The sequence below is a fragment of the Dendrobates tinctorius genome, unplaced genomic scaffold (assembly GCF_039654945.1).
Source record: "Dendrobates tinctorius isolate UK_male_01 unplaced genomic scaffold, ASM3965494v1 ptg000158l, whole genome shotgun sequence".
Lineage (NCBI taxonomy): Eukaryota > Metazoa > Chordata > Amphibia > Anura > Dendrobatidae > Dendrobates > Dendrobates tinctorius.
Genome location: NW_027361825.1, coordinates 10844857 through 10868844, shown reverse-complemented (window position 1 = coordinate 10868844; position 23988 = coordinate 10844857). Strand labels below are relative to the sequence as shown.

The window sequence follows — 23988 nt, the reverse complement described above, 5'->3', positions numbered from 1 at the left end:
ACCATACACGGTGACACAGAGAAAGGTGCACATGACATAGAAGAGGAGGTGATGGATGACCCAGTTGTTGACCCAGATTGGCATCCATTGGGGGAAGAGGGTACTGCTTCCAATAGCTCAGATGAGGAGCATCCACAGCAGACATCGACATCGCAACAGCTGTTATCTGGCAGGCCCGGAGCACTCCAAAGACAGGTTCCAAACATCAAAAGAGTTGCTGGACAGCTTGTCCAGAGGGTCAAAAGATCACAGCGTGCTAGGCCGCAAAATGTCTGCCAAAGTAGGAAGAGTGCAGTGTGGCACTTTTTTGAACAAAATCCTCATGATCAGGCCAAGGTTATCTGTAAGAAGTGCGCAAAGACCTTTAGCCGAGGGAAAAATCTGAAAAATTTGAATACCAGTTGCATGCTTAGACATTTAACCAGCATGCACTTGCAAGCGTGGACACAACACCAAACCTCAAGTGCCACATGTGCAACTGATCACAACGAAGGTAGTCAGCAACGCTACATTGTTTCCCCCACTGTAAGCCCACCGGTTAGCACAGCAGCAAATGTTGAGGTGTCGTTGCAAGACCACAGCAGTCAGGGAATCCCACTGTTATATCAACGAAAGACTGATTCTAGGCCATCAGAAAGAACACCAACTCCATCACCATCATCAACCCTCTCTCAGTCCGCCCTGTCCACCGCTACTTCCACCATATGCAGCTCTCAAGTCCAGCTCACCCTCCCAGACACTATGAGTAGGTCAAGAAAGTACTCAGTCTCTCATCCGCGTACACTGGGTTTGAACGCCCACATTGCCAAACTAATCTCGTTTGAGATGATGCCCTTTCGGTTGGTGGAAAGCACAGCTTTCCGCGAACTCATGGCCTATGCAGTACCACGCTATGACCTACCCAGTCGCCACTTCTTCTCTCGCAAAGCCATCCCAGCCCTCCACCATCATGTGAAAGACCGCATTGTCCATGCACTCAAGCAGTCAGTGAGCGGAAAGGTGCACCTCACAACTGATGCATGGTCCAGTCGGCATGGCCAGGGCCGTTAAGTGTCCATCACTGCGCACTGGGTTAATGTGGTGGATGCAGGGTCCACAGGGGACAGCGGTGGTGGGACAGTGCTGCCTAGCCCACGGTATAGGAAACAGTTGGCTGTAGGCGTTCGACCCTCCTCCTCCTCCTCCTCCTCCAGAAGCGAAAGCTCGTCCACAGAGCTCAGTCATACGAGCACTCCATCTGCAGCTGCCACTGTTGCACACGATGTGTCCCCCTATCGAGCAGCTAGTGGAAAGCGTCAGCAGGCTGTGTTGCAGATGATGTGTTTGGGCGACAGACACACCGCCGAGGTGCTGGCCGAGTACTTGAAGCGACAAACTGAGTCATGGCTGGGCAGTGTACATCTTGAGGCAGGCAAGGTAGTTAGTGATAACGGCCGTAATTTTGTGGCAGCCATAGCCCTTTCAAAACTCAGCCACATACCTTGCTTGGCTCACACCTTGAACCTGGTGGTGCAGTGCTTCCTCAAAAATTATCCGGAGTTAACAGCCCTGCTCCAGAAGGTGCGAAGACTGTGCGCGCACATCCGCCGGTCGCCTGTACACTCCGTTCGTATGCAGAAGCTGCAGCGATTGCTCCACCTTCCCAACCACCGCCTCATTATCGACATTGCAACAAGGTGGAACTCCACCCTGCACATGGTGGAGCGGCTGTGCGAGCAGAGGCAGGCCATAATGCATTTGTGGGAGGATACACGGCCAGGCACTTTGAGAGCAGACATGGAGTTGACAGGCGTGCAGTGGTCGAAGCTGAAAGACCTTTGTAAAGTCCTTCAGTGTTTTGAGGAATGCACACGGCTGGTAAGCGCAGACGACGCCATCCTAAGCATGAGCATCCCACTTATGCGTCTGCTCATGCAAACTTTGACGCACCTTAAGGAGCAGGCGTCTGCAGCCAATGTTGATGAGGAGGAAGAGGAGGAGGGAATCCTTGATGACATTCAGCCATTGTCTGCTCAGGGACCTCTCCTGGACGAGGTGGAGGAAGAAGAGGAGGAGGAGGAGGATGATGGGGATGATTACTTAGGGGAGGAGGATGCATCTCGTGGGGCAAGTGAAAATGTTGGCGTGGCAAGGTCTGGTACAGGGTTTGTGCGTGACTGGAGGGATGTGGATTTGCCAGAAAGTGCTCCTCCACCCAGCACTCGCAGTGCATCATTGACACCGGGAACATTGGCCCACATGTCAGATTATGCCTTGCGGATCCTAAAAAGGGACCCCCGCATTGCCAAAATGATGAACGATGACGACTACTGGTTGGCCAGCATCCTGGATCCACGCTATAAAGGCAAATTACAAAACATCATGCCACAGGAGAACCTTGACCTAATATTGGCTAATAAACAAGCAACTCTGGTAAATCGGTTGCTTGAGGCATTCCCAGCACACAGCAGCGGTGATGGTTCTCACACGAGCCGTACGAGCCGGGGGCAGCTTGGCAGAGGTGTTCGTGGTGCACACAGCAGAAGTGGCGTTGGAGACGGGTTTCATGACAATGTTGTGGACTGATTTTTCAAATACCGCTCACACAACTGGTAATACTGCATCGATGGAAAGTGACAGGAGACAGCAGTTGTCAACTATGGTTACAAACTACTTTTCCTCCCATATCGATGTTCTCCCACACAGGTCATTCCCCTTTGACTATTGGGCCACTAAACTGGACACCTGGCCTGAATTGGCCCAATATGCCTTACAGGAGCTCGCTTGCCCAGCTGCAAGTGTGCTATCGGAAAGAGTCTTCAGTGCAGCTGGATCAATCCTGACAGAAAAAAGGACCCGTCTGTCAACCCAAAATGTGGATGATCTAACCTTCATTAAAATGAACCATGCATGGGTTTCCAAGGATTTTGTCCCACCTTCCCCTGATGACACATAGGGTGACAGAAAAATGGCTTGCTTTGGTCCACCTCTTCCTGGTACTTCACCTATTTCGCCTTTTGCATCAGCTGAATGTCCAACATCAACATATGCCACTTTCTAAAACTCCCTAACTGTGCTGCCTCCCCCCCCATGGCCGGGGTCACCACCTACCACACGACACCGTGCGAGTGCCGTTGCCCTGGACAGGTGGGTAGGCCGACTCTTGGGCGCGGGCACTGGCACAGGGTCCCTCATAGTGCAATCAAGTGTCCTTGACGGCGGTGGTGCACACCCGCCGTCAGACACACCGCTGTACTATGAGGGGCCCAGTGCCAGTACCGACGCCCACGAGTGGGCCCCCCTTGCTTGGGCAGGGCCCCAGCCTTTGCAATCTTTACCTCTCCCTGCTCCTCCGCTGTGTAATCTGGGCCGTCAAATCCATACTGTGCCTGACACCGTCTGAGCCTGCCTCTTGAGACATATATTTTGAATGTGTACGCTATCCATACATGTTATCCGGGGATACGGTACCCTTTCTAACCTTTGTGCAATCACGTGCAATCCATACTGGGCCTGACACCGTCTGAGCCTGCCTCCTGAGACATATATTTTGAATGTGTACGCTATCCATACATGTTATCCAGGGATACGGTACCCTTTCTAACCTTTGTGCAATCACGTGCAATCCATACTGGGCCTAACACCGTCTGAGCCTGCCTCCTGAGACATATATTTTGAATGTGTACGCTATCCATACATGTTATCCGGGGATACGGTACCCTTTCTAACCTTTGTGCAATCACGTGCAATCCATACTGGGCCTGACACCGTCTGAGCCTGCCTCCTGAGACATATATTTTGAATGTGTACGCTATCCATACATGTTATCCAGGGATACGGTACCCTTTCTAACCTTTGTGCAATCACGTGCAATCCATACTGGGCCTAACACCATCTGAGCATGCCTCCTGAGACATATATTTTGAATGTGTACGCTATCCATACATGTTATCCAGGGATAAGGTACCCTTTCTAACCTTTGTGCAATCACGTGCAATCCATACTGGGCGTGAGAACGGCTGGCGAGCTGTTAAGCAAGCTACAGCACCTGTCCAGACAAGTACAGGGATTCCCTAGCGAGGAGACTTATTTGATTGTTTTCAATGTTGGGACAGCAATTTTTGGGGAGCACTATACTCTGGAGAATGATAGATGGGGCCCACCATACACTGGAACATTCCAAAGGTGGACATCAGACACTGGAGCAGCATTTAGAGGGCCCATTATACACTAGAGCATTAGAAATGGGGCCCATTATGTTTGGAGCATTATTTGGGCCCATAAGACAGTGGAGCTTCATCCATGGGGACCAACATATACTGTAGCATTATGTGGAGCTCATCATATACGGTTTCAAACATTATATGGGACCAATGATTCTGTATGGAGAAATAGATGGGCCTCGTCATGAGATGTAAAAAGTGAGGTATTTTTCATTGTACTATACCGCTATTTATCTGCCGTATCGGAGCATGATGAGTTGTGGTATGTGTTAAAGGGGCGCTCTTTCGCCCAGGGCACATGAAAACCTGCAGCGGGCCCTCCCCCCCCCACAACTTTAGCCAAATAACCCCCATTTTTCAGTGCGTAACTTGTATTATGAAGTTAATTAAGGTTGACAAGCTTAAGTAAGAAGAATTGATGCTTTTGGCATTCAAATGGGCACTGTAGGTGTGTTTCCTGTCCTCCTCTCACTGCCGACTTTTATTCCCCATTGACTTACATTGGGTTTCGTGTTTCGGGACGACCCCGACTTTTCCCTATAATCGGACGATCTTGCTCGACCCGACTTTTGGAAAAGTCGGGTTTCACGAAACGAAACGCGACCCTAAAAAACCAAAAGTCGCTCAACTCTAGTCAGCAACCATCAAAATGGTTTTTAATAGGGAAAAATGCAAAGTAATACATCTGGGAAATAAAAATGAAAAAAGCATATACAGAATTGGAGGAATAGGGCTAAGCAACAGTACATGTGAAAAAGATTTGGGTATACTAATAGATCACAGACTGAACATGAGTCAACAGTGTGATGCAGCAGCAAAAAAAGGCAAATTCAATTCTGGGATGTATTAACAGAAGCATACAGTCTAGATCACGTGTAGTCAATATGCCCATCTACTCCTCTTTGGTCAGACACAGTATATTCCACCAACATACACACATGATATATTTCATTACAATTGTAATGAAAACCAAATCAGTGTGATGGACTGTACTGCTGGACACACCAAAAACATTATCAAGAAAAAATGGTTGCCAGAAGCAACAAAGATGTACTGGTCCAATAGTAAGGCTGTGTGCACACGCTGCGGATTCCGCTGCGTTTCCGCAGCGGTTTTGGCCGCTGCGGACACGCAGCAGTTTTAGCTGCAGTGTACAGTACCATTCATTTGAATGGGAAAACAAAAAACGCTGTGCCGACGCTGCGGAAAAAACCGCGCGGATTTGCTGCGGTTTTGAATCCGCAGAAAGAATTGCATGTCAATTCTTTCTGCGGAAACCGCTGCGGGTTCCTATCTCCACCATTGTGGAGATAGTGAATCCGCAGGACCAAACCGCAGGCAAAACCGCAGATAATCCGCAGGTCTATGGACCTGCGGATTATCTGCGGTTTTTGCAAAATCCGTGCGGATTAATCCGCAGCGGAATCCACAGCGTGTGAACGTGGCCTAATAGTGTTAATCAAATTTTTATTAGTTAAAATTCATACAAAAGAGTATATAGATCGACATAGGAAATAACAAGAGGGAATGATGGAACAGTTTGTGCAAAAATGCTGCTGTACAAAAAGGCCACACAATCCCCGAGACCCTCATACAGGAAGCAAAAATAATAAATCCAATATGCCAGTAGTATTGACCTAGTATACCAGAAGCAAAACATGTGAGGCATGAATCCTAGTCACATGAATAGGCAGCTATCATGTCTTTTTTCAGCAATAAAATGTCATGGTTGTATTACCTGGGTAAGATGGCAGGCTCGGCTTCAGTGTATGGTCCAGGGAGATGTGCGCGCCCACCCCAACGCGTGTTTCGGCCTTCGCCTTCGTCAGGGGGCATATTGGATTTATTATTTTTGCTTCCTGTATGAGGGTCTCAGGGGAATTGTGCGGCCTTCTTGTATAGCAGCATTTTTGCACAAAACTGTTCCATCATTCCCTCTTGCTATTTCCTATGTCGCTCTATATACTATTTTGTATGAATTTTAACTAATAAAAATTTGATTGATTAACACTATTACTATTGGGACCAGTACATCTTTGTTGCTTCTGGCAACCGTTTTTTCCTCTTTGGTCAGACCTCATCTGGAATACTGTGTGCAGTTTTGGGCACCACATTTTAAAAGACATGAAAAAACTGGAGCAAGTTCAGAGAAGAGCGACCAGAATGGTGACCGGTCTGCAAACCATGAGGAAAGGTTACAGGATTTGGGAATGTTTAGCTTGCAAAAAAGAAGACTGAGGAGACTTAATAGCTGTCTACAAATATCTGAAGGACTGTCACATTGTAGAAGGATCATCTTTATTCTCATTTGCACAAGGAAAGAGCGGAAGCAATGGGATGAAACTGAATGAGAGGAGACACAAATTAGATTTTAGAAAAAACTTTTTGACAGTGAGGGAGATCAATGAGTGGAACAAGCTGCCACGAGAGGTGGTGAGTTCTCCTTCAATAAAGTCTTCAAACAGAGGCTGGACAGATATCTGTCTGGGATGATTTAGTGAATCCTGCTTTGAGCAGTGGGTTGGACAAGATGATCCAGGAGGTCCCTTCCAACTCTAATATTCTATGATTCATATAAGATGGTGGTGGCCTATTCTTGCACAGGGGCCCACCGGAGGATCCTCCTGTTCTCCCGTGGGCAAGTCCAGGCCTGGATGGATGGATAATACATGTCAAGCAATTTATTATTACTCCTATTTCCTCATAGATTATAAGCTTGCTAGCAAGGCCCTCACTCCTCTTGGTATGTACTGAATTATGTGTTACTCTGTAATGTCTTATTTCATTTGTACATGTCCTATCTGAATTGTAAAGTGCTGTGGAATATTGTATGTTGGTGCTATAGAAATACCAATGTATTATTACTTGACATTGTATTGTAATATAAATTGACACATCAAAAAAAACCAAAACAAACACATTTCTAGTTAATGTATTTATTTTTGTGCTAGTCCATAAAGTACAAACCAATCTGACAACACATAGTAAATCCGGTTACATCAGCTGTACATAGCTCATCTCTGTATACCAGTATACGAGTCTATAGCTCTCATAGAAATCACCATAAATAAATAGAAATCTGAAATAATTTATATATTACAAAAATTAACAGGAGGAAACAATGATATGGACAGAACATGTTACCGTAAGGGGGGTAAAACATAATAAATAGAGGCTACTCCTATCACAATGTGGTGTGAGAGTGGCAGGAACAGCACCAATACTGCATTGACAAACCACATAGAAAGGGTTAAATACGGGTGGACTTATCATAGTTGGTGGTCCTATTCCTTGTTCTGTTTGCCACTGGATCTGCCAAGGCTTTACATGTCTGTCAATTGGGAGTGAAAGTAATATAAACAAGGTGTGAGAATGTGGGTAGGTTGGGACCGTTCCATTAGAAAGTGAAGTCTAATTCTGAAATCAAAGTATTGAAGATCCAAATCATCCATAGTTGACTTTCACAGATGTGGCATACTCTACTGGCAGCACTTGACACTTTTTGCCTGTTAAAATAAGTTTACCACCAGCCCTACTAATTAAATCAGATCATTATCAAGTGACATTTTGAGTCGCTTGATCATTACCTCTGTAACCACCCAAGCAGGACAACTACTAAGTGGATGGATAATTCTTGTAAATTATGGAAAAAAGTGAGAACTGTGACATTAGGAAAAACACACAGATCAACTGGGTATTTCCTGCTCTTCTTCGAATTAAGATGTAAAGGATAAGTTCTTGCTGACAATGGTGGTCTAGTCCTAAGGAACCAAGTTCTTACAGGAGCACCTAAGAAGGAAAACAGGGTGTAGATTAGGAGTCTGGACTTGTACATACTGATTTTGACTCTCCGTAAAGGGTTGATCAGACTAGTGGTAGATATGACACGGGTGCACAACTTAATGCCCAGTAAGCTACTTACGATGCTACATAGGAAGCATATTCCAATAATAATGCCAATGCTACCGACTGCTGAGAAGAAAGCAATGAGTATAATGGCGTAAACTTTGAGTCCTGTAGATTCTGTAAGGAAATGTAGAGATATGTAAAATGTGAATTTTTTTAAAGTTGACTTACTAAAACAATTTAGAAACAAATTCTCAAGCTAACAAGAAAGGACTGGAGGATCAGACTACACAGGGTTTGTTTGTAGTCTGTTGCCATGGAGACACAAAGCAATATCAGGTTTTTCATGGACTATTTCTAAAGTTGCTTTATTTATGATGATTTTGAGCACTGACTTTTTTTTTGGCAAACAAGAACATAACCAAGAATTTAGTAAAAGTTGAATTATCATCCTTTGAGCCCATAAAAAGTAGCACTAAATGAAAATGTCCATATCTCTATAGAACTATGTCGGTTAAAAAAAGCAACCAACCAAACGCACAAACACACCTCTCCCCCAATACACAGGGAAGCAGTGGGAATAAAAAAAGGTCAACTGGACACTTTTGACCTAGTGACAAGTCATCTTTGAATGAATGTATTTGCTTTTAATAGAATTTTTGCAAACAGGATTCTTTAACATTTTTTGCACCCTTCGCCTTCTATTGCCTCAGTATTGCCATGTCTAAAACTGACTGCAGATTGAGTTACCTGAGAATCCGTCAGTGAGCTTGTCTCTTATCTTCCTCCTTGTGAGCTTTCAGCTTGTTTGAGACCCAGTGTTTGTGGTCATAAATCAGAGGACCATAGAGGAAAAAAGATAAGTGTTACAAACTTGCAGCTGAATGCTCCGGTTCCGAGTGCCGGCGGCAGTTCCGGGTATTGACGTGCGAGACTCGTGCGAGTTTCTCACAAGTCTGACCCCGGCCTTAGACTGAACTCACTTATGGTTTCTCAGTTAACTCATTCTGCAGATGGAAATGTGCAGCTAAAAAAATCTGGTAAAAGCCAAATGGTGCTATTCTGTCCCCGGGGCCTGTGGCTGCAAATATGGCTCTGTGAGATGCTGAATCTCTTCACCTTACTTACAATTGGCGATGGTCACAGATAGCTCAACTCAGCTGCCGGCACACATGTTATGAAAAATCCAGAAGAGACTTTGATTTCTTTAAGAATTTTTGTTGAATGCATACAAACAGCAGCAGGTAAAAAAGACTTTCTTCAGACAGGCTGAAAGCACATGTGCCTCTAATGAAGCCAAGATGGAGAATGAGACACAGGGGGAAGAAGGAAGTGACATCACACCCAGAAGAGGGAGACAGGAGGGACAAACTTGATGGAGAGGGAGGATTTCAGCTATGCAAAACACAGGCACACATAGCAACAGTAAACAATATGAGAGACTGCAATACAGCATGTAAAATGCACAGGACAGTCTGTAAAATGTCTCACTCATGGGACATAACACTCCGTCTGAAATCTATAGATTTCATAATTTTTATGATGTCCTCTGGATTTGTCACTGTAGACCTGAAAAACAAAAGGGAAAACAAGCATGCAAGTAAATAACAAGAACAGTTGTAGTCCAATTGGCATGGTCCAATCTTCAGTTGGAGGCATGAAGTCCTCAACAGCGGAATAGACCGAGTCCAAACGTAAACCCATCTTCAGATTGGGTAGCCGCAACGTGCAAACACTTCCACCAAACCAATAATCCGCTGGAGAAAATTCAAATGTTAAAATGTTCCAACACAGCTGGAGGAGTATATGGCGGTAGGCTCCCCGCCATGAGCTGTGTCCATAAACAAGACTTTCATGTGATGTCCTCCTTTGGTAAAAGTAACACAAGCTCAGTGACTGGACGGAAGAAAATACGAGTTGAACCGCCTTTCGTAACCTTGACTTCTACTTTACGGATCTTCCCGTCATCGCTTGGTGTAACCTTGGTAATAAGACCGATTGGCCAGTCGTTGCGATGAGCTTCTTTATTTTTAAGGAGGACGAGGTCTCCCTCTTGTAGAGTAGGTTTTGCAGTCTGCCATTTGTGACGGCTTTGAAGAAAGTGCAAGTATTTGGTTTTCCAGCGGTGCCAAAAGACATTGGACAAGTGTTGTACCTTTTTCCACTGACGTTTGTAAATGTCCCCATCCACAAACTTCCCTGGAGGAATTGCGGCAGCTCCAACCTTCTGAGTAAGAAGTGTAGCAGGAGTAAGGATCATTGGTGCATCAGGGTCCGATGTTACTGGTACCACTATACTGTCTGTGTAGACGGTAAATGAATCAATAGCAATGTCCATTTCATCCTTTATAGCTTCAGCTAACTCCACTGCCAGAATGGCAGCACAAAGTTCGAGTCTTGGAACAGAGTGAGTAGGTTTCGGGGTTAGTTTTGCCTTACCGAGGATGAATCCACAATGCACCTTGTTACCTTCTTCCAAAGTCTTCAGGTAGGCTGTGGCAGCTATAGCCTCTGTAGAAGCGTCGGAGAAAATGTGGACTTCTCTTCTAATGGTGGCTGAAAGGGTGCTTGGGGAATAACAACGTGGAACTTGGAAATGCTCTAAGACCTTCAGAGACTTCTTCCACACCTCCCACCTTTGTTGTTTCTGGGACGGTAGCGGAGTGTCCCAATCCGTACTCTCGGCGGTCAACTGTCTCAACAGTATCTTGCCTTGAATGGTGATGGTTGCGATAAACCCGAGAGGATCATAGATGCTGTTCACAACAGATAGGACTCCTCGTTTAGTGAAAGGTTCATCGCAAGCTGACACCTGGAAGGTGAACGTGTCCTGCTTAGTATCCCAAAGCAGACCAAGGCTGCGTTGCGTGGGAGGAACGTCAGAACCCAGAACAAGATCCCTTACACCAGCAGCGTGATCCTCAGATGGAAATGCTTTCATTACCTTTTCACTGTTGGAGATGATTTTGTGGAGTCTAAGGTTTGCTGTTGACAGCATTTCCCAAGTCCTAGAGAGCAGATCAATAGTCTCTTCACTTGTGGGAAGAGACTTAAGCCCATCATCTACGTAGAAGTTTCTTTCCACAAATAGACGAGCATCAGACTCATACTCTCTCTCACCTTCCTGTGCTGTCCGTCTTAGTCCATAGATGACCACTGCAGGCGAGGGGCTGTTCCCGAAGACGTGCACCTGCATCCTGTAGTTTATGACCTTGTTGCGGACGTCGTTGTCTTTGTGCCATGGGAATCTGAGGTAGTTTCTGCTGTCTTCTCTCATGGTAAAGCAATGAAACATTTGTTGAATGTCGGCCATTACTGCGACAGATTCTTGTCTGAAGCGAATTAGTACTCCTATAAGGCTGTTGTTTACATTAGGCCCAGTGAGGAGCAGGCTATTTAGTGAGATGCCTTCATACTGAGCACTGGAGTCAAACACCACTCTAATTTGGTCGGGTTTGCGAGGATGGTAGACACCAAAGGATGGAAGATACCAGCATTCTTCACCTTCTTTTAGCAGGGGTGCGGGTTCCGCGTGACCTCTATCGAAGATATTCTGAATGAAGTCGACAAAATGTTTCTCCATCTCCGGCTTTCTCTCTAAGGTGCATTTTAGGGATGAAAATCCTGCCGTTGCTTGTTGCAGATTATTAGGTAGCCTTGTTCTTGGAGAACGAAAAGGTAAAGGTGCTACCCAGCTATTTGAATCATCTTGGGCGAATTCCTTTTCCATAATCTTTATAAATTCTTCCTCCCTTGCAAGTGCTAGCTGGTTGTCTTCTCTTGTAGAGATGAACACTGTTGACCCGAGGTCATTATTACGGGACAGGAATATATTCGTGTCGCCAGAGGTTTCCGTCTTCCACTTGTTGTTGCTTATCATCTCTTTCACCCAGTAATGATGTGGGCATGGTTGAAAGTAAGTGCTGCGACCATTCGGTAGGACGTGAGTCTTAAATTAGGAAATCCTCGTGGGTCTCTTCATCTTTTCTATACAGACATTGCCTATGATAACCCAGCGTAGGTCAAGGCGTTGAGCAAATGGAGCGTCGTGTGGCCTGTTGATTTGCTGACGTACCTTGTGAAGTCGCAGAATGTCTCTGCCAAGAAGGACCAGGATGTTTGCGCTGTTGTTGAGAGCTGGTATCTTGCCTGCCAAAGTCTTTAGATGAGGGTGATGGAGTGCAGCCTCTGGAGTTGGAATTTCCTCTCTGTTGGACGGTATCTGGTTGCATTCGACCAGAGTGGGTAAGGGTATCTCCACATTGTTCTCAAGAGAAGACACCATGAGTCCATTGGCTCTTCTCCCAGAGACCTCCGTAACACCGCTGCAGGTACCTAGGGTGTAGGGGTGAGAGTTACCCTTTAAGTCAAACATATCATTGAGTTCTGACCTTGCAAGTGATCGGTTGCTCTGATCGTCCAGGATAACATACACCCTTGCGGTTTTCTCTGGTCGATCCTTGGGATACACATTCACCAGGCATATCTTCGCACACGACTTGTCCCAGAGGCCTTCTCCACAGACTTCTGTGCATGAAGAAGATATTGAGATAAAACTCACTGTTTGAACATCATCCTCCCCGCCTTTCCTTGTGGTGGGGGAAGGAGTAAGCTGTGCAATGTTAGATTGGGATGGATGGAGCGCTTGCAAATGCTCTTCACTGTCGCACTCCAAACACTTAATAGATATTTTACAGTCCTTAGCAAAGTGTTCAGTAGAAACGCAGCACCTGTAACATATCCCAAAGTTCTTCAGAAGCTCCTTGCGTTCCTGGAGTGGTTTCTTTCTGAAGCCGATGCACTTCTTTAAGGGGTGAGGTTTCTTGTGAATGGGACACATACGATTAGGATTCTCAATCTTCTCACCTTTGTTACTCTTCTCTTGTGATACTGTAGGTGTGGGAAGAACATCCGTCTTGTTGCCGGACATTGGAGCTCGGCGGTTCCTGTAGTTAAGACGTGGACTCGTGTTTAGGAGATGAAGCAGGGTCGCTGTGTTCTCCATAGGAAAAACTTGGATCAGTCTTACACTCTGCAATATTTTCTATGAACTCGCAGAAGTAGGAAAATGGAGGGAAGGAGACTTGGTTTTCCCTTTTGTATTTTGATCCAAGCATGGCCTACTTATTTTGGATATTGGACGGCAGCTTGGACACTATTGGGTTTACCCCGTGAGCAGTGTCCAGGTAGCTGTGGCCATACAGGTACGGGTTTGCTTTGGTCAGCTGAAGCTCTAACAGGAGGTCACTGAGCTCTTGGAACCTTATACTGTCCTTATTAGATACCTTTGGAAAATCCTCTAGTCCCTTGAACAGGGCCTTTTCTATGGCCTCAGGACTGCCATAGCTTCTTTCTAGCCTGTTCCATGCAGCGGTGAGACCCGCAATGGGATTACTGGTGTAGACGGATTTATGTCTCTTGACCCAATCCGTGGATTGTGGCCCAAGCCACCTGATTAGCAGGTCTAGCTTTTCAGCGGTGGTGATGCCGAGGTCACTGATTGTGGTTTTAAAGGTGCACTTCCAACCCCTGTAGTTCTCAGGTTTACCATCAAACTTTGTAAGACCGGTCTTAGTTAGATCACACCGAATCATGTACCTTGCAAGGCCGGTCATATCAGCATTCTCCGATTTTGGAAGGACCGTTGCTGGCTGGATAGCATTGTTCCTACAGTCTGTGCTTTGACCTGGGAATGCAGGTATATATGGGGCAGCGTAGGCGTTCAGTCCATTAACTGGCTTAATGAGCTTAGTTTCTGCCACACATGGGACTGGAATTGTGTGACTGATCGGAGTGTGGTGACTTGCCTGCATATTAGCTTGCACGTATGTTTCTGTGTATAAGATTTGGTGAGGTGCAGGTTTCCGGTACATTTCGGTGCACAGAGGAGGATCAGGATGCAAGGTTGGCAGTGTATTGTACTGACCTTGGGTGCAGGATGTGGGTAAACACTCTATGCCCTTTTGTCTAAGGGTAGCATCTGTGCGGTCAGGAAGGATTGCAGGAGCAGGGGTAGCGCTGTATTGGCTTTGTACATAGTCTCTAGTACGCTTAAGAGGGTCTTCAGTATCAAAATCACTTAAACTGATGCTGTCTCTTTGGCTACCACTGATGGCTTGTTCCAGGACCTTTAACTTTGCCATGGCTATGGCGTGTTCGCGTTCATTCTCTAGGGCCTCTATTCTTTGCACTGCTTTGGTTGCCTCTATTTTCATCTCAGTTTCCTTTTGAGAGAAGGCAGCTTGTATTTTAGTGGCCTCGGCTTCTGCATCCGCTTTTACAAGCTGTTTGCTGAGGGTTAAAGATTTTGAGGAGCGTGACTTAGATGATCGCTTTGACTGTCTGGCTGAGCCAGAAATACAGTGGCATGTAAAAGTTTGGGCACCCCTGGTCAAAATTACTGTTATTGTGACCAGTTAAGCAAGTTGAAGATGGAATGATCTCTAAAAGGGCTAAAGTTAAAGATGACACATTTTCTCTGTATTTTAGGCCAAAAAAAATTATATATTGTCATTTACATTTTAAAAATTACAATAAGGAAAATAGGCCAATGCAGAAGTTTGGGCACCCTGCATAGTTAGTACCTAGTAGCACTCCCTTTTAAAAATATCACAGCTTGTAAACGCTTTTAGTAGCCAGCCAAGAGTCTTTCAATTCTTGTTTGATGGATTTTCATCCATTCTTCCTTGGAAAATTCTTCCATTTCTGTGAGATTCCTGGGTCGTCTTGCATGGACTGCTATTTTGAGGACTAGCCACAGATTTTCAATGATGATCGAATCGGGGGACTGTGAGGGCCATTGAAAAACCTCGAGCTATCGCCTTTTGAGGTAGTCTATTGTGGATTTTGATGTGTGTGATCATTATCCATTTGTAGAAGCCATCCTGTTTTCAAATTCAGCTTTTTTACACATGGTGTTATGTTTGCATCAAGAATTTGTTGAAATTTCATTGAATCCATACTTCACTCTACCTGTGAAATGTTCCCTGTGCCATTATCTGCAACACAACTCCAAAGCATGATTGATCCATCCCCATGCTTAATGGTTGGAGAGATGTTCTTTTCCTGAAATTCTATGCAATTTTTTCTCTGCACATACCTTTGATCATTGCGACCAAAGAGCTTTATTTTAACTTCAACGATTCACAGGACTTGTTTCTAAAATGCATTGGGCTTGTTTAGATGTTCTTTTGCATACCTCTGATGCTGAATTTTATGGTGAGGGTGCAGGAGAGGTTTTCTTCTGATGACTCTTCCATGAAGGCCATATTTGATAAGGTGTCTCTGAACAGTAGAACAATTACCACAACTCGAGAATCTGCTAAATCTTTCTGAAGGTCTTTTGCAGTCAAGTGGGGGTTCTGATATGCCTTTATAGCAATCCTACAAGCAGCTCTCTCTGAGATTTTGCTTGGCCTTCCAGACCTTATCTTGACCTCCACTGTTCCTGTAAACTGCTATTTCTGAATTACATATTAAACTGAGGAAAGGACAACTTGAAAACGCTTTGCTATCTTCTTATAGCCTTCTCCTGCTTTGTGGGCCTCCACCATTTTCATTTTCAGAGTGCTAGGCAGCTGCTTAAAAGAACTGTGGCTGTTTTTTCGCACAAGGTTAGAGGAGCAAGTGCAGTGCGGTGTTCCTGACATTATAACTGACCCTTTCAGTTTTTTTTTTCCTCTGAAGAGAAAAAAAAAGTGTGTTATCCTCATGGATCCCATACAAGCCTTGGCTGATCAGGTCAAGCACCTGACCCAAATGTTCCATAAACTTAATGTGGAACAGCGCATGATGGCCCGTACCCAGCAACAGTTGGTGGTTACTGTGCAGGGGGCTGTCAATGCAGGGGCTTCTAGTTCTGGGGGTAGGGATGTGTCATTAACGTCCCCCGAATCTCCGGTCAAATTGCCCAACCCTTTCTCAGGGGATAAAAAGGAGTTCAGGTCTTTCAGAGAAGGATGCAAACTTTTTTTTTCTCTAAGGCCCCGCTCCTCCGGGGATGAGTTCCAGAGGGTGGGGGTCATTATTTCCCTACTTCGGGGGGGCTCCGCAAGCATGGGCTTTCTCTCTGTCTTCCTCTGCTCCTGAACGTATGTCAGTGAACTTGTTCTTTGAGGCTCTGGGGCACATCTATGACGAGCCTGATAGAGTGCATCTGGCTGAGGATATGGTGATGAGTGTGACAGGGGAGGCACTCTGCTGAATGGTTCTGCTCAGAGTTTAGACGTTGGACCGCCGAAATATCCAGGAACGCCGCCGCCCTGAGGGGGTTGTTTGGCAGGGGCCTTTCTGACCTTCTGCAGGACACTCTGGCATTACATCCGCCTCCTGATACCCTGGAGGATGCCATGATGCAGGCGGTGCGTATGGACCAGAGACTCCGTGCTAGAGGAATGATGCAACAAGAGTCTCCCTTGTACCCCAAATTGTGTGACACTGCACCTGTATCTGAGCTCATGAAGGTTGTGTCAGTCTTGGTTAAGGAGAAAGAGAGAAGGCACCGTAGAGACAATCTACTATGCTTTTACTGTGGAGCCTCTGGACATTGGAAAAGGAATTGCCCCTCCTGCCCTTCTTCAGAGAAACCATCAGAGAAACGACTGAGTCTGGGCAACAATCGAGGAGGTTGTCCAGACTCCCAGGTACATTTTTTCTCACGTACAAAAATGGTGCTCCAGGTTGAATTGGAAATTGCTGGTGGTCCTGTTATGACCACCGCCTTTGTTGACTGTGGTTCCTCCATTAATCTGATTGATGCCCAAGTTGTGACACTTAATAAGATAGGGACAGTCAGGCTAAAAGACCCTGTTAAAATTGTGGCTGTGGATTCATCCCCTCTTACCCGGGATGGAATTTGTTTTATGTCTGAAGTTTTTTCTATGAAAGTGGGTTCCACTCATGTGGAAAACTTAAGTTGTTTCATTATGAATAATCTGCCTGCAGGACTGGTATTGGGAATGCCCTGGTTGCAACGCCACAATCTTCTTATTGATTGGGTGAAGGGGGAGATCACCCGATGGGAATGTAATGATAATGATCTGTGTTGTAACCCGGTTCCTTTTGTCAATCCGATAAAATCCATATCTGTGTCATCTTTCGGTCTGGAGGGTATTCCGGAGTACCTGAGAGACTTTAAAGATGTGTTTTCTGAAAGCGAGGCTGAGGCGCTCCCACCACATAGACCATATGATTGTGCTATCGATTTAGTACCTGGAGCCAAATTACCCAAGGCTCGTTTGTTTAATTTGTCCGGGCCTGAGTGCCAGGCTATGAAAGAGTACATTAAAGAAAGCCTTCGCAAGGGGCATATTCGGCCCTCGGTCACACCCGTGGCAGCAGGGTTTTTCTTTGTAAAGAAAAAGATGGTGGGTTGCGACCGTGCCTCGACTTTCGAGAACTGAACAAAATTACTGTTAAGAACACCTACCCTCTCCTGTTGATTCCTGATCTATGAAATCAACTCACGGGGGCCAAATGGTTTTCTAAGCTCGATCTACGAGGGGCTTATAACCTTTTAAGATCCGGGAGGGGGACGAATGGAAAGCAGCGTTCCTGACAACTGAGGGGCTGTTTGAAAACCTGGTTATGCCCTTTGGCCTCACTAACGCTCCTGCAGTTTTTCAGAACTTTATTAATGTTGTTTTTTCTGACTTGATTGGACGTTACGTAGTCATTTACCTGGATGACATCTTGATTTACTCTGAGGCCCGTCAGTCACACTTGCATCATCTGCGTATGGTGCTTATGAGACTCCGGGAGAACCATTTGTATGCAAAGCTGGAGAAGTGCTCATTTTTTATGCAAGAACTGTATTTTCTGGCTGTAATTGTATCCGGGGAGGGATTCCGCATGGATCCAGGGAAGGTTCAGGCCACTACAGATTGGGTGCAGCCTCATGACCTGAAGGGGTTGCAGCGATTTCTGGGCTTCGCTAATTATTATAGGAAGTTCATTAAAGGGTTCTCGCAGGTGGTAAAACCCTTGACGGACCTCACTCTTAAAGGGGCAGATATAAAAAATTGGTCCGTGGCCGCAAAAAATTCCTTCCTGGCATTAAAGAAGTGTTTTACTACAGCCCCTGTGTTGGTACAACCCGATTCGTCAAGACCTTTTATCGTCAAGGTCGACGCTTCGGAGGTGGGGGTGGGGGCAGTATTGTCACAGGACCTCTCTACCCTGACTAACCTCAAACCCTGTGCCTTTTTCTCTAAGAAGTTCTCTTCGGCCAAGAGAAACTGATGTCGGTAACGGAATTGTTAGCAGTTAAATTGGCCTTCGAAGAATGGAGGCATTTTTTGGAGGGGGCCGCACATCCCATTGCGGTCATCACTGATCATAAAAACCTGGCCTATATCGAGTCTGCTAAGAGATTGACCCCCAGACAGGCTCGGTGGGCACTTTTTTTTTCTCAATTTCATTTTACCATCACGTTCCGACCAGGGTCTAAAATGTAAAGGCAGATGCCTTATCCCGAAGTTTTGATTCTGTGTCCCCTCCAGAACCTCCTTCCTCCATTCTTCAACCGGGAGTGGTTGTAGCCGAAATCTCCTCTGAGTTACAGAGAGATTCTGGAAGCACAAGCTCCCAGGAATAAACCCCCAGGTACATTGTTTGTACCCCAACAATTCTGTCCCACACTCCTTCAAGAATTTCATGACTCTGTGTTAAGTGCACACCCTGGTATTGCAGCTACCCGGGGGGCAGTAGCTAGGGGTTTTTGGTGGCCCTCTATGGGTACTGATATAAAAAGGTTTGTGAATACTTGTGGGGTGTGCACTCGCTCTAAAAGCTCTCAGGTCTGGCCGACCGGGGAATTGGTGCCTTTGCCAATTCCGGATAAACCATGGACACACCTGTCCATGGACTTTATCACTAACCTTCCACCTTTCAAGGGCAACTCAGTGGTATGGGTAGTGGTTGATAAATTTTCTAAGCAAGCCCACTTTGTGCCATTACCTGCATTACCATCCGCTGAAACCTTGGCCCGCTTGTTTATACAGCACATTGTTCGACTGCATGGAGTGCCTGTGAACGTTGTGTCGGACAGGGGTGTGCAATTTGTGGCCAGGTATTGGAGAGCGTTTTGTATGAAGTTGGGGGTCATGTTGTCATTCTCCTCTGCCTATCACCCGGAATCCAACGGACAAACGGAACGCACCAAGCAGTCATTGGAGCAGATTCTGAGATGCCTGGCAACCTCCAGACAGGAAGACTGGTGTGAGGTATTACCCATGGCAGAATTTGCATTCAACTGTCGGATTAATCAGTCTAACGGAAAGTCTCCCTTTCTGGTCAATTATGGGTTTGTTCCGCAGTTTGGGGAATTTTCCCGTATGGATTTGGATTGCCCTGGTGCCGAGGGGATGGTACAACAATAAAAAATCCTCTGGAAGGAGGAACAGGGGAACATCTCCAAAGCCCAGAAGAAGTTCAAACATTTTGTAGACAGGAGGAGGGGGTGGTTCCTGCGTTGACAGTGGGGGAAAAAGTCTGGTTGTCCACCCATAACATCAAACTTAAAATACCCTCTATGAAGTTGGGCCCCAAATTTATTGGCCCATACAAGATTGTGAAGGTGATCAACCCGGTGGCATACAGATTACAGTTGCCCACCACCTTCAAAATCTCTAACATCTTCCACAGGTCCCTATTAAAACCTGTGGGGACAGTTAGAGAAGATCCCTCATCTGTGGCTCCACCAGTGTTGGTAGAGGGTCAACTGGAGTACGAGGTAGGGCGCATTGTTGATTCGCGGTGGGTGCGCCGGAGACTTCAGTACCTTATCCATTGGAAGGGATATTCCGTTGAGGATCGGTCGTGGGTTCTGGCCAGTTCGGTGCACGTTGATCGACTGGTGCGAGCTATTCATGCCAGGTACCCTGAGAAACCTGGGGGTCCAGTGGCCCCCCATTAAGAGGGGGGTACTGTCATGGTTAGGACATGGTTAATGTCCTGTTTTCACAGGGTTAACTTTTGCCGGCCTCTCTTTGGATCTGGGAGGAGTATTTATACTCACTCCAAACTAGCATTCTCTGTCAGTTATGCTGCTGTTCTGGTGTGTCTGACCCCTGGAGTGCATGTACTCTGCATTGTTTGTTTGCTTCCCGTGTATGACCCGGCTTGTTCCTTCACTCTGTACTCCGTCTCTCGTTTTAGTACCATTGTCTTTTCTGGTTGTGACCTCCTGACTTGGCTATCGTTACTCCGTTACAGTTTACCCCTATTGTACCGTCTAATGCCTGTTCTGGTTTTCTGATCTATTGCTACGTCCTGACTATCCATTCTGTCTAATCCTTTGGTACTGTATTGCTATCTCGTGCTTTGACCTCGGCTTGATCTGGTTTCTGTCTCTGTCTATGCCCCTTGGTAACATTGTCCTGTAGTTACCTTTCTAGGAGTTTCCCTGCAGCTCCTAGCTCTGTGGAGCTTAGGCCACGCCCCCAGCAGTCACGTGCTTCAGGTCTTGGAGCATGCATTGTCACCACTGCTGCCCGCTCCGCAGGTATCTTTGTGCACAGTCTTTGTACACAGGACACGCGCACTGACTCAGTGAGCAAGTGCAGTGCGGTGATCCTGACACTGTCTATGTGAATCAGCAGTTTTTGCCATAGCTCTGCTGTAGCACGGAGAAGATCATGTTTACTGGATTCTAGATTCTCCCTTACTTTTCATGTGGGTTTTGTGGGACGTCTAGCCTTCTCATTAAATGGAGGATCAAGTTCTATGCACTCTTCCTCTAACAATAGGTCTGGCAGAGACCGTGTAGTCATTCCTTCAGCCATCCTGATTCACAAGGAGAAGGGAAGCTGTATAGTCTCTTATATGCTGAGAGTGGATGCTCTGCAGGAAGTTCTGTAGCTTTATAGAAGCTGTGGGTGGCTTTAGAGATGAATCTGGTAAGTCTTTTTTACTATTTTGTCCACGGGGCCTGTGGCTGCAAATATGGCTCTGTGAGATGCTGGATCTCTTCACCTTACTTACGGTCACAGATAGCTCAACTCAGCTGCCGGCACACGTTATGAAGAATCCAGAAGAAACTTGGATTTCCTTAAGAATTCTTGTTGAATGCATACAAACAGCAGCAGGTAAAAAAGACTTTCTTCAGACAGGCTGAAAACACATGTGCCTCTAATGAAGCCAAGATGGAGACAGAGATACAGGGGGAAGAATAAGGAAGTGACATCACACCCAGAAGAGGGAGACAGGGAGACAGAAGGGACAAACTTGATGGAGAGGGAGGATTTCAGCTATGCAAAACACAGGAACAGATAGCAACAGTAAACAATATGAGAGACTGCAATACAGCATGTAAAATGCACAGGCAGTCTGTAAAATGTCTCATTCATGGGACATAACAGGTGCAAAAATGTTAATGAATTCCAGGTTGCAAAATTTATGTTTAGTCCAAAATACATGCAATTAGGAAGAAAAAGTACTTCCTGAAGAAGTCTATAATCTCCCAGTAATACTGCTATATTAAAGCTGCTTACCTGGATCTGGTTGTTTGGTTGTAACTATAGGTGGCCCTGTAATGTGAAGAAGACATGAAGCTCACTGAATTTGGTAGGTATGAATACATGAGAGCAGATCATAGGTTCAGGTCTATAGACTAAAAAGCTTATTGATTGGATACAAATGATTGGATACTTGTAAAAACAACAAACACAGATCCACATGTCCAGGTCCAGTGCCAGTTCTCCACTACTGTTGCAGTCTCTGCATCATTGACATCATGACTGCAGCCAGTTGCTGAGATCAGTGATTGGCTGCAGCGGTGACATGCTCTATAGTTGTGACATCACCCCTGCAGCAAAAACGCAGAGATTGGAGCAGAGGTAATGAGCCAGCATTAGACCTGGGGAAGGTGAATACTGTATGTGTTAATTTTTCTACAGCTATCCAATTTTTATGAAATTGGCATCCCCTTTTAAAGAGGACCTATCATCTTTTTTTTTTTTTTTTTTAACTGAACTCACCATGTAATAGTGGCTACAGAGCGGAATAAAAGTTGTTTTTTTTTAAATTTCGCCTCTCTGATGTGGAGATATCTGCAATCAAAATTATTTGGCAACTATTGAGTTAACTTTTGTTAAGTCCAAGTAGGTGTTATCCAATAGCAACTCATGCAGGAAGAAGTACACACCCCCAGTGAAAACTATCTGATGACACCCACAATAGTTAACTCATTAGGTGCCAATTACTTTGATTTTTCATATCTCCTCAATGGACAGGAGAAATTAAAAAATGTAATTTTTTTTTTATTCCGCTCTACAGCCTCTGTTACATTGTTTCCAGTTCAACATGAACAATTTGGTGAAAAGGAAACGTAAGTGGAGACAAACACATTGGGTACCACAAGATGGTGCTCAGTAGAGTAGTCACTTTAGTGCTTTGACTAATAGACAGATAGTGGCCTCATTATTCCCATTGTGATGGGTGGACGCGCTCTACCCAATATTGATATTGAGTATGTTCTTACTTGCTGATGATGGCAGCTGTGTCACCGTTGTTCCTATTAGAATAAAAATAAATACCATTTACATGGGCGCTATTCAACACTATTGAATCCTTCATTGTTCAATGTTTTATAACATATAACTATATATTTGCCATTTGGAGCAGACACAACAGTTGTAAGCCCTGTCCCAAATTCTGCCAAGAACGGCCTCTTTAAATTAAGAAATTTGCATAAGCCATGCCCTTTTGTCACTAGCACTTTTATTTTTAAAGGTCCCAAAGGGTCTCTTCTACGTCTGCACTCCGATAGCTTGCAAACATTTACTGTTGTCATTTCAGGTATGTCCTAGATACATGCCCTGTTTTTCTTGGCCATGCCCCATGTGACACACCTAGAATTTCGGACGAGACTCTGTGACTAGAGATGAGCAAATTTGTTCAGATTCGGTTCCGAATACGATCGGAATCGAATATTGTTTTTGCAATATTTGTCGAACACACCCGAACGCCATTAGAGTCAATAGGAGTAGAAATTGCTGAATATGTTCGGAACCGATCATAAGACATACATTCGGCACCAATATTGTTCGAATATGTCAAAATCAGATTAGGAGATAAAAACCGAACAAATTCACTCATCTCTACCTGTGACACCTGATCACAGAGCAACTAAGAGTCACACACAAGGATCCTTCCAGGATTTGCTGGCTTCGAGGAGGTTTCGGTAGTGCCCAGGAGATTTGCCAACTTTTCCCCTTTTCCATGAACCTCCTGAACATTCTTCAAGAGTTGGGAAGAAGAACCTGGAGGACAATCCCAGAACCTGGACCTAGAATCCAGGACACATCAGATAAGTGGTATTAATTGCAAAAGTCATCAGTTCACTGGTTTCTTGGGACATCACGATCTACGGATAAGTGTGAGGACTATGGCCGACTCCAAATTGAACAAGTTGTGTTTTCAGCAGATCCACCCATGACATCTGATATTCAAGATTGGAACATCGTCTTCTTGCGGCAGGGTGTGTGCTGTGACTCATGTTTCCTAACCTCGCATCCATTCTAAAACCATTAAGTAAATGATTTACATGTCCATTCTGACAAATTGCTTACTGCCGAACATGTAGGTGATCATAACCACCATTCATGTGCCACATTATGGAAGCACTACTGGGTTATCACTGTTCATGGGCACACTATCTGGTTGGCACTGTTTATGGAGGCACCCTGGCTGGCACTGTTTATGGTGGCACACTATAGTGGGCACATCTTAGGGGGGCACTGTCTGATTAGCACAGATTATAGAGGAGCTCTCTGTCTCGCACTGCTTATGATGGCACTCTATAGTGGGCACATCTTAGGGGGGGCGCTGTCTAATTAGCACTGATTATAGAGGGGCTCTATATCTGGTACTGTTTATGGTGGCACTCTATAGTGGGCACATCTTGGGAAGGCACTGTCTGATTAGCACTGATTATAGAGGG

The 23988-nt window shown here is 45.4% G+C and overlaps 1 protein-coding gene across 50 annotated transcripts in view; it reads right to left on the bottom strand.

The window, feature by feature from the left end:
• Positions 1–7122: 7122 nt before the first annotated feature.
• LOC141051825 (uncharacterized) overlaps positions 7123–23988 on the bottom strand; it is a 91254-nt gene continuing 74388 nt past the window's right edge. For all 50 annotated transcript variants that reach the window (XM_073548856.1, XM_073548858.1, XM_073548876.1 and 47 more), the window contains 4 exons: positions 22528–22560; positions 21539–21574; positions 8125–8225; positions 7123–7991 (listed from right to left, as the gene is read on the bottom strand). In XM_073548856.1, coding sequence (XP_073404957.1) covers positions 7980–7991; positions 8125–8225; positions 21539–21574; positions 22528–22560 — 182 coding nt within the window. In that variant the 3' untranslated portion in view covers positions 7123–7979. The remainder of the gene's footprint in view (positions 7992–8124; positions 8226–21538; positions 21575–22527; positions 22561–23988) is intronic.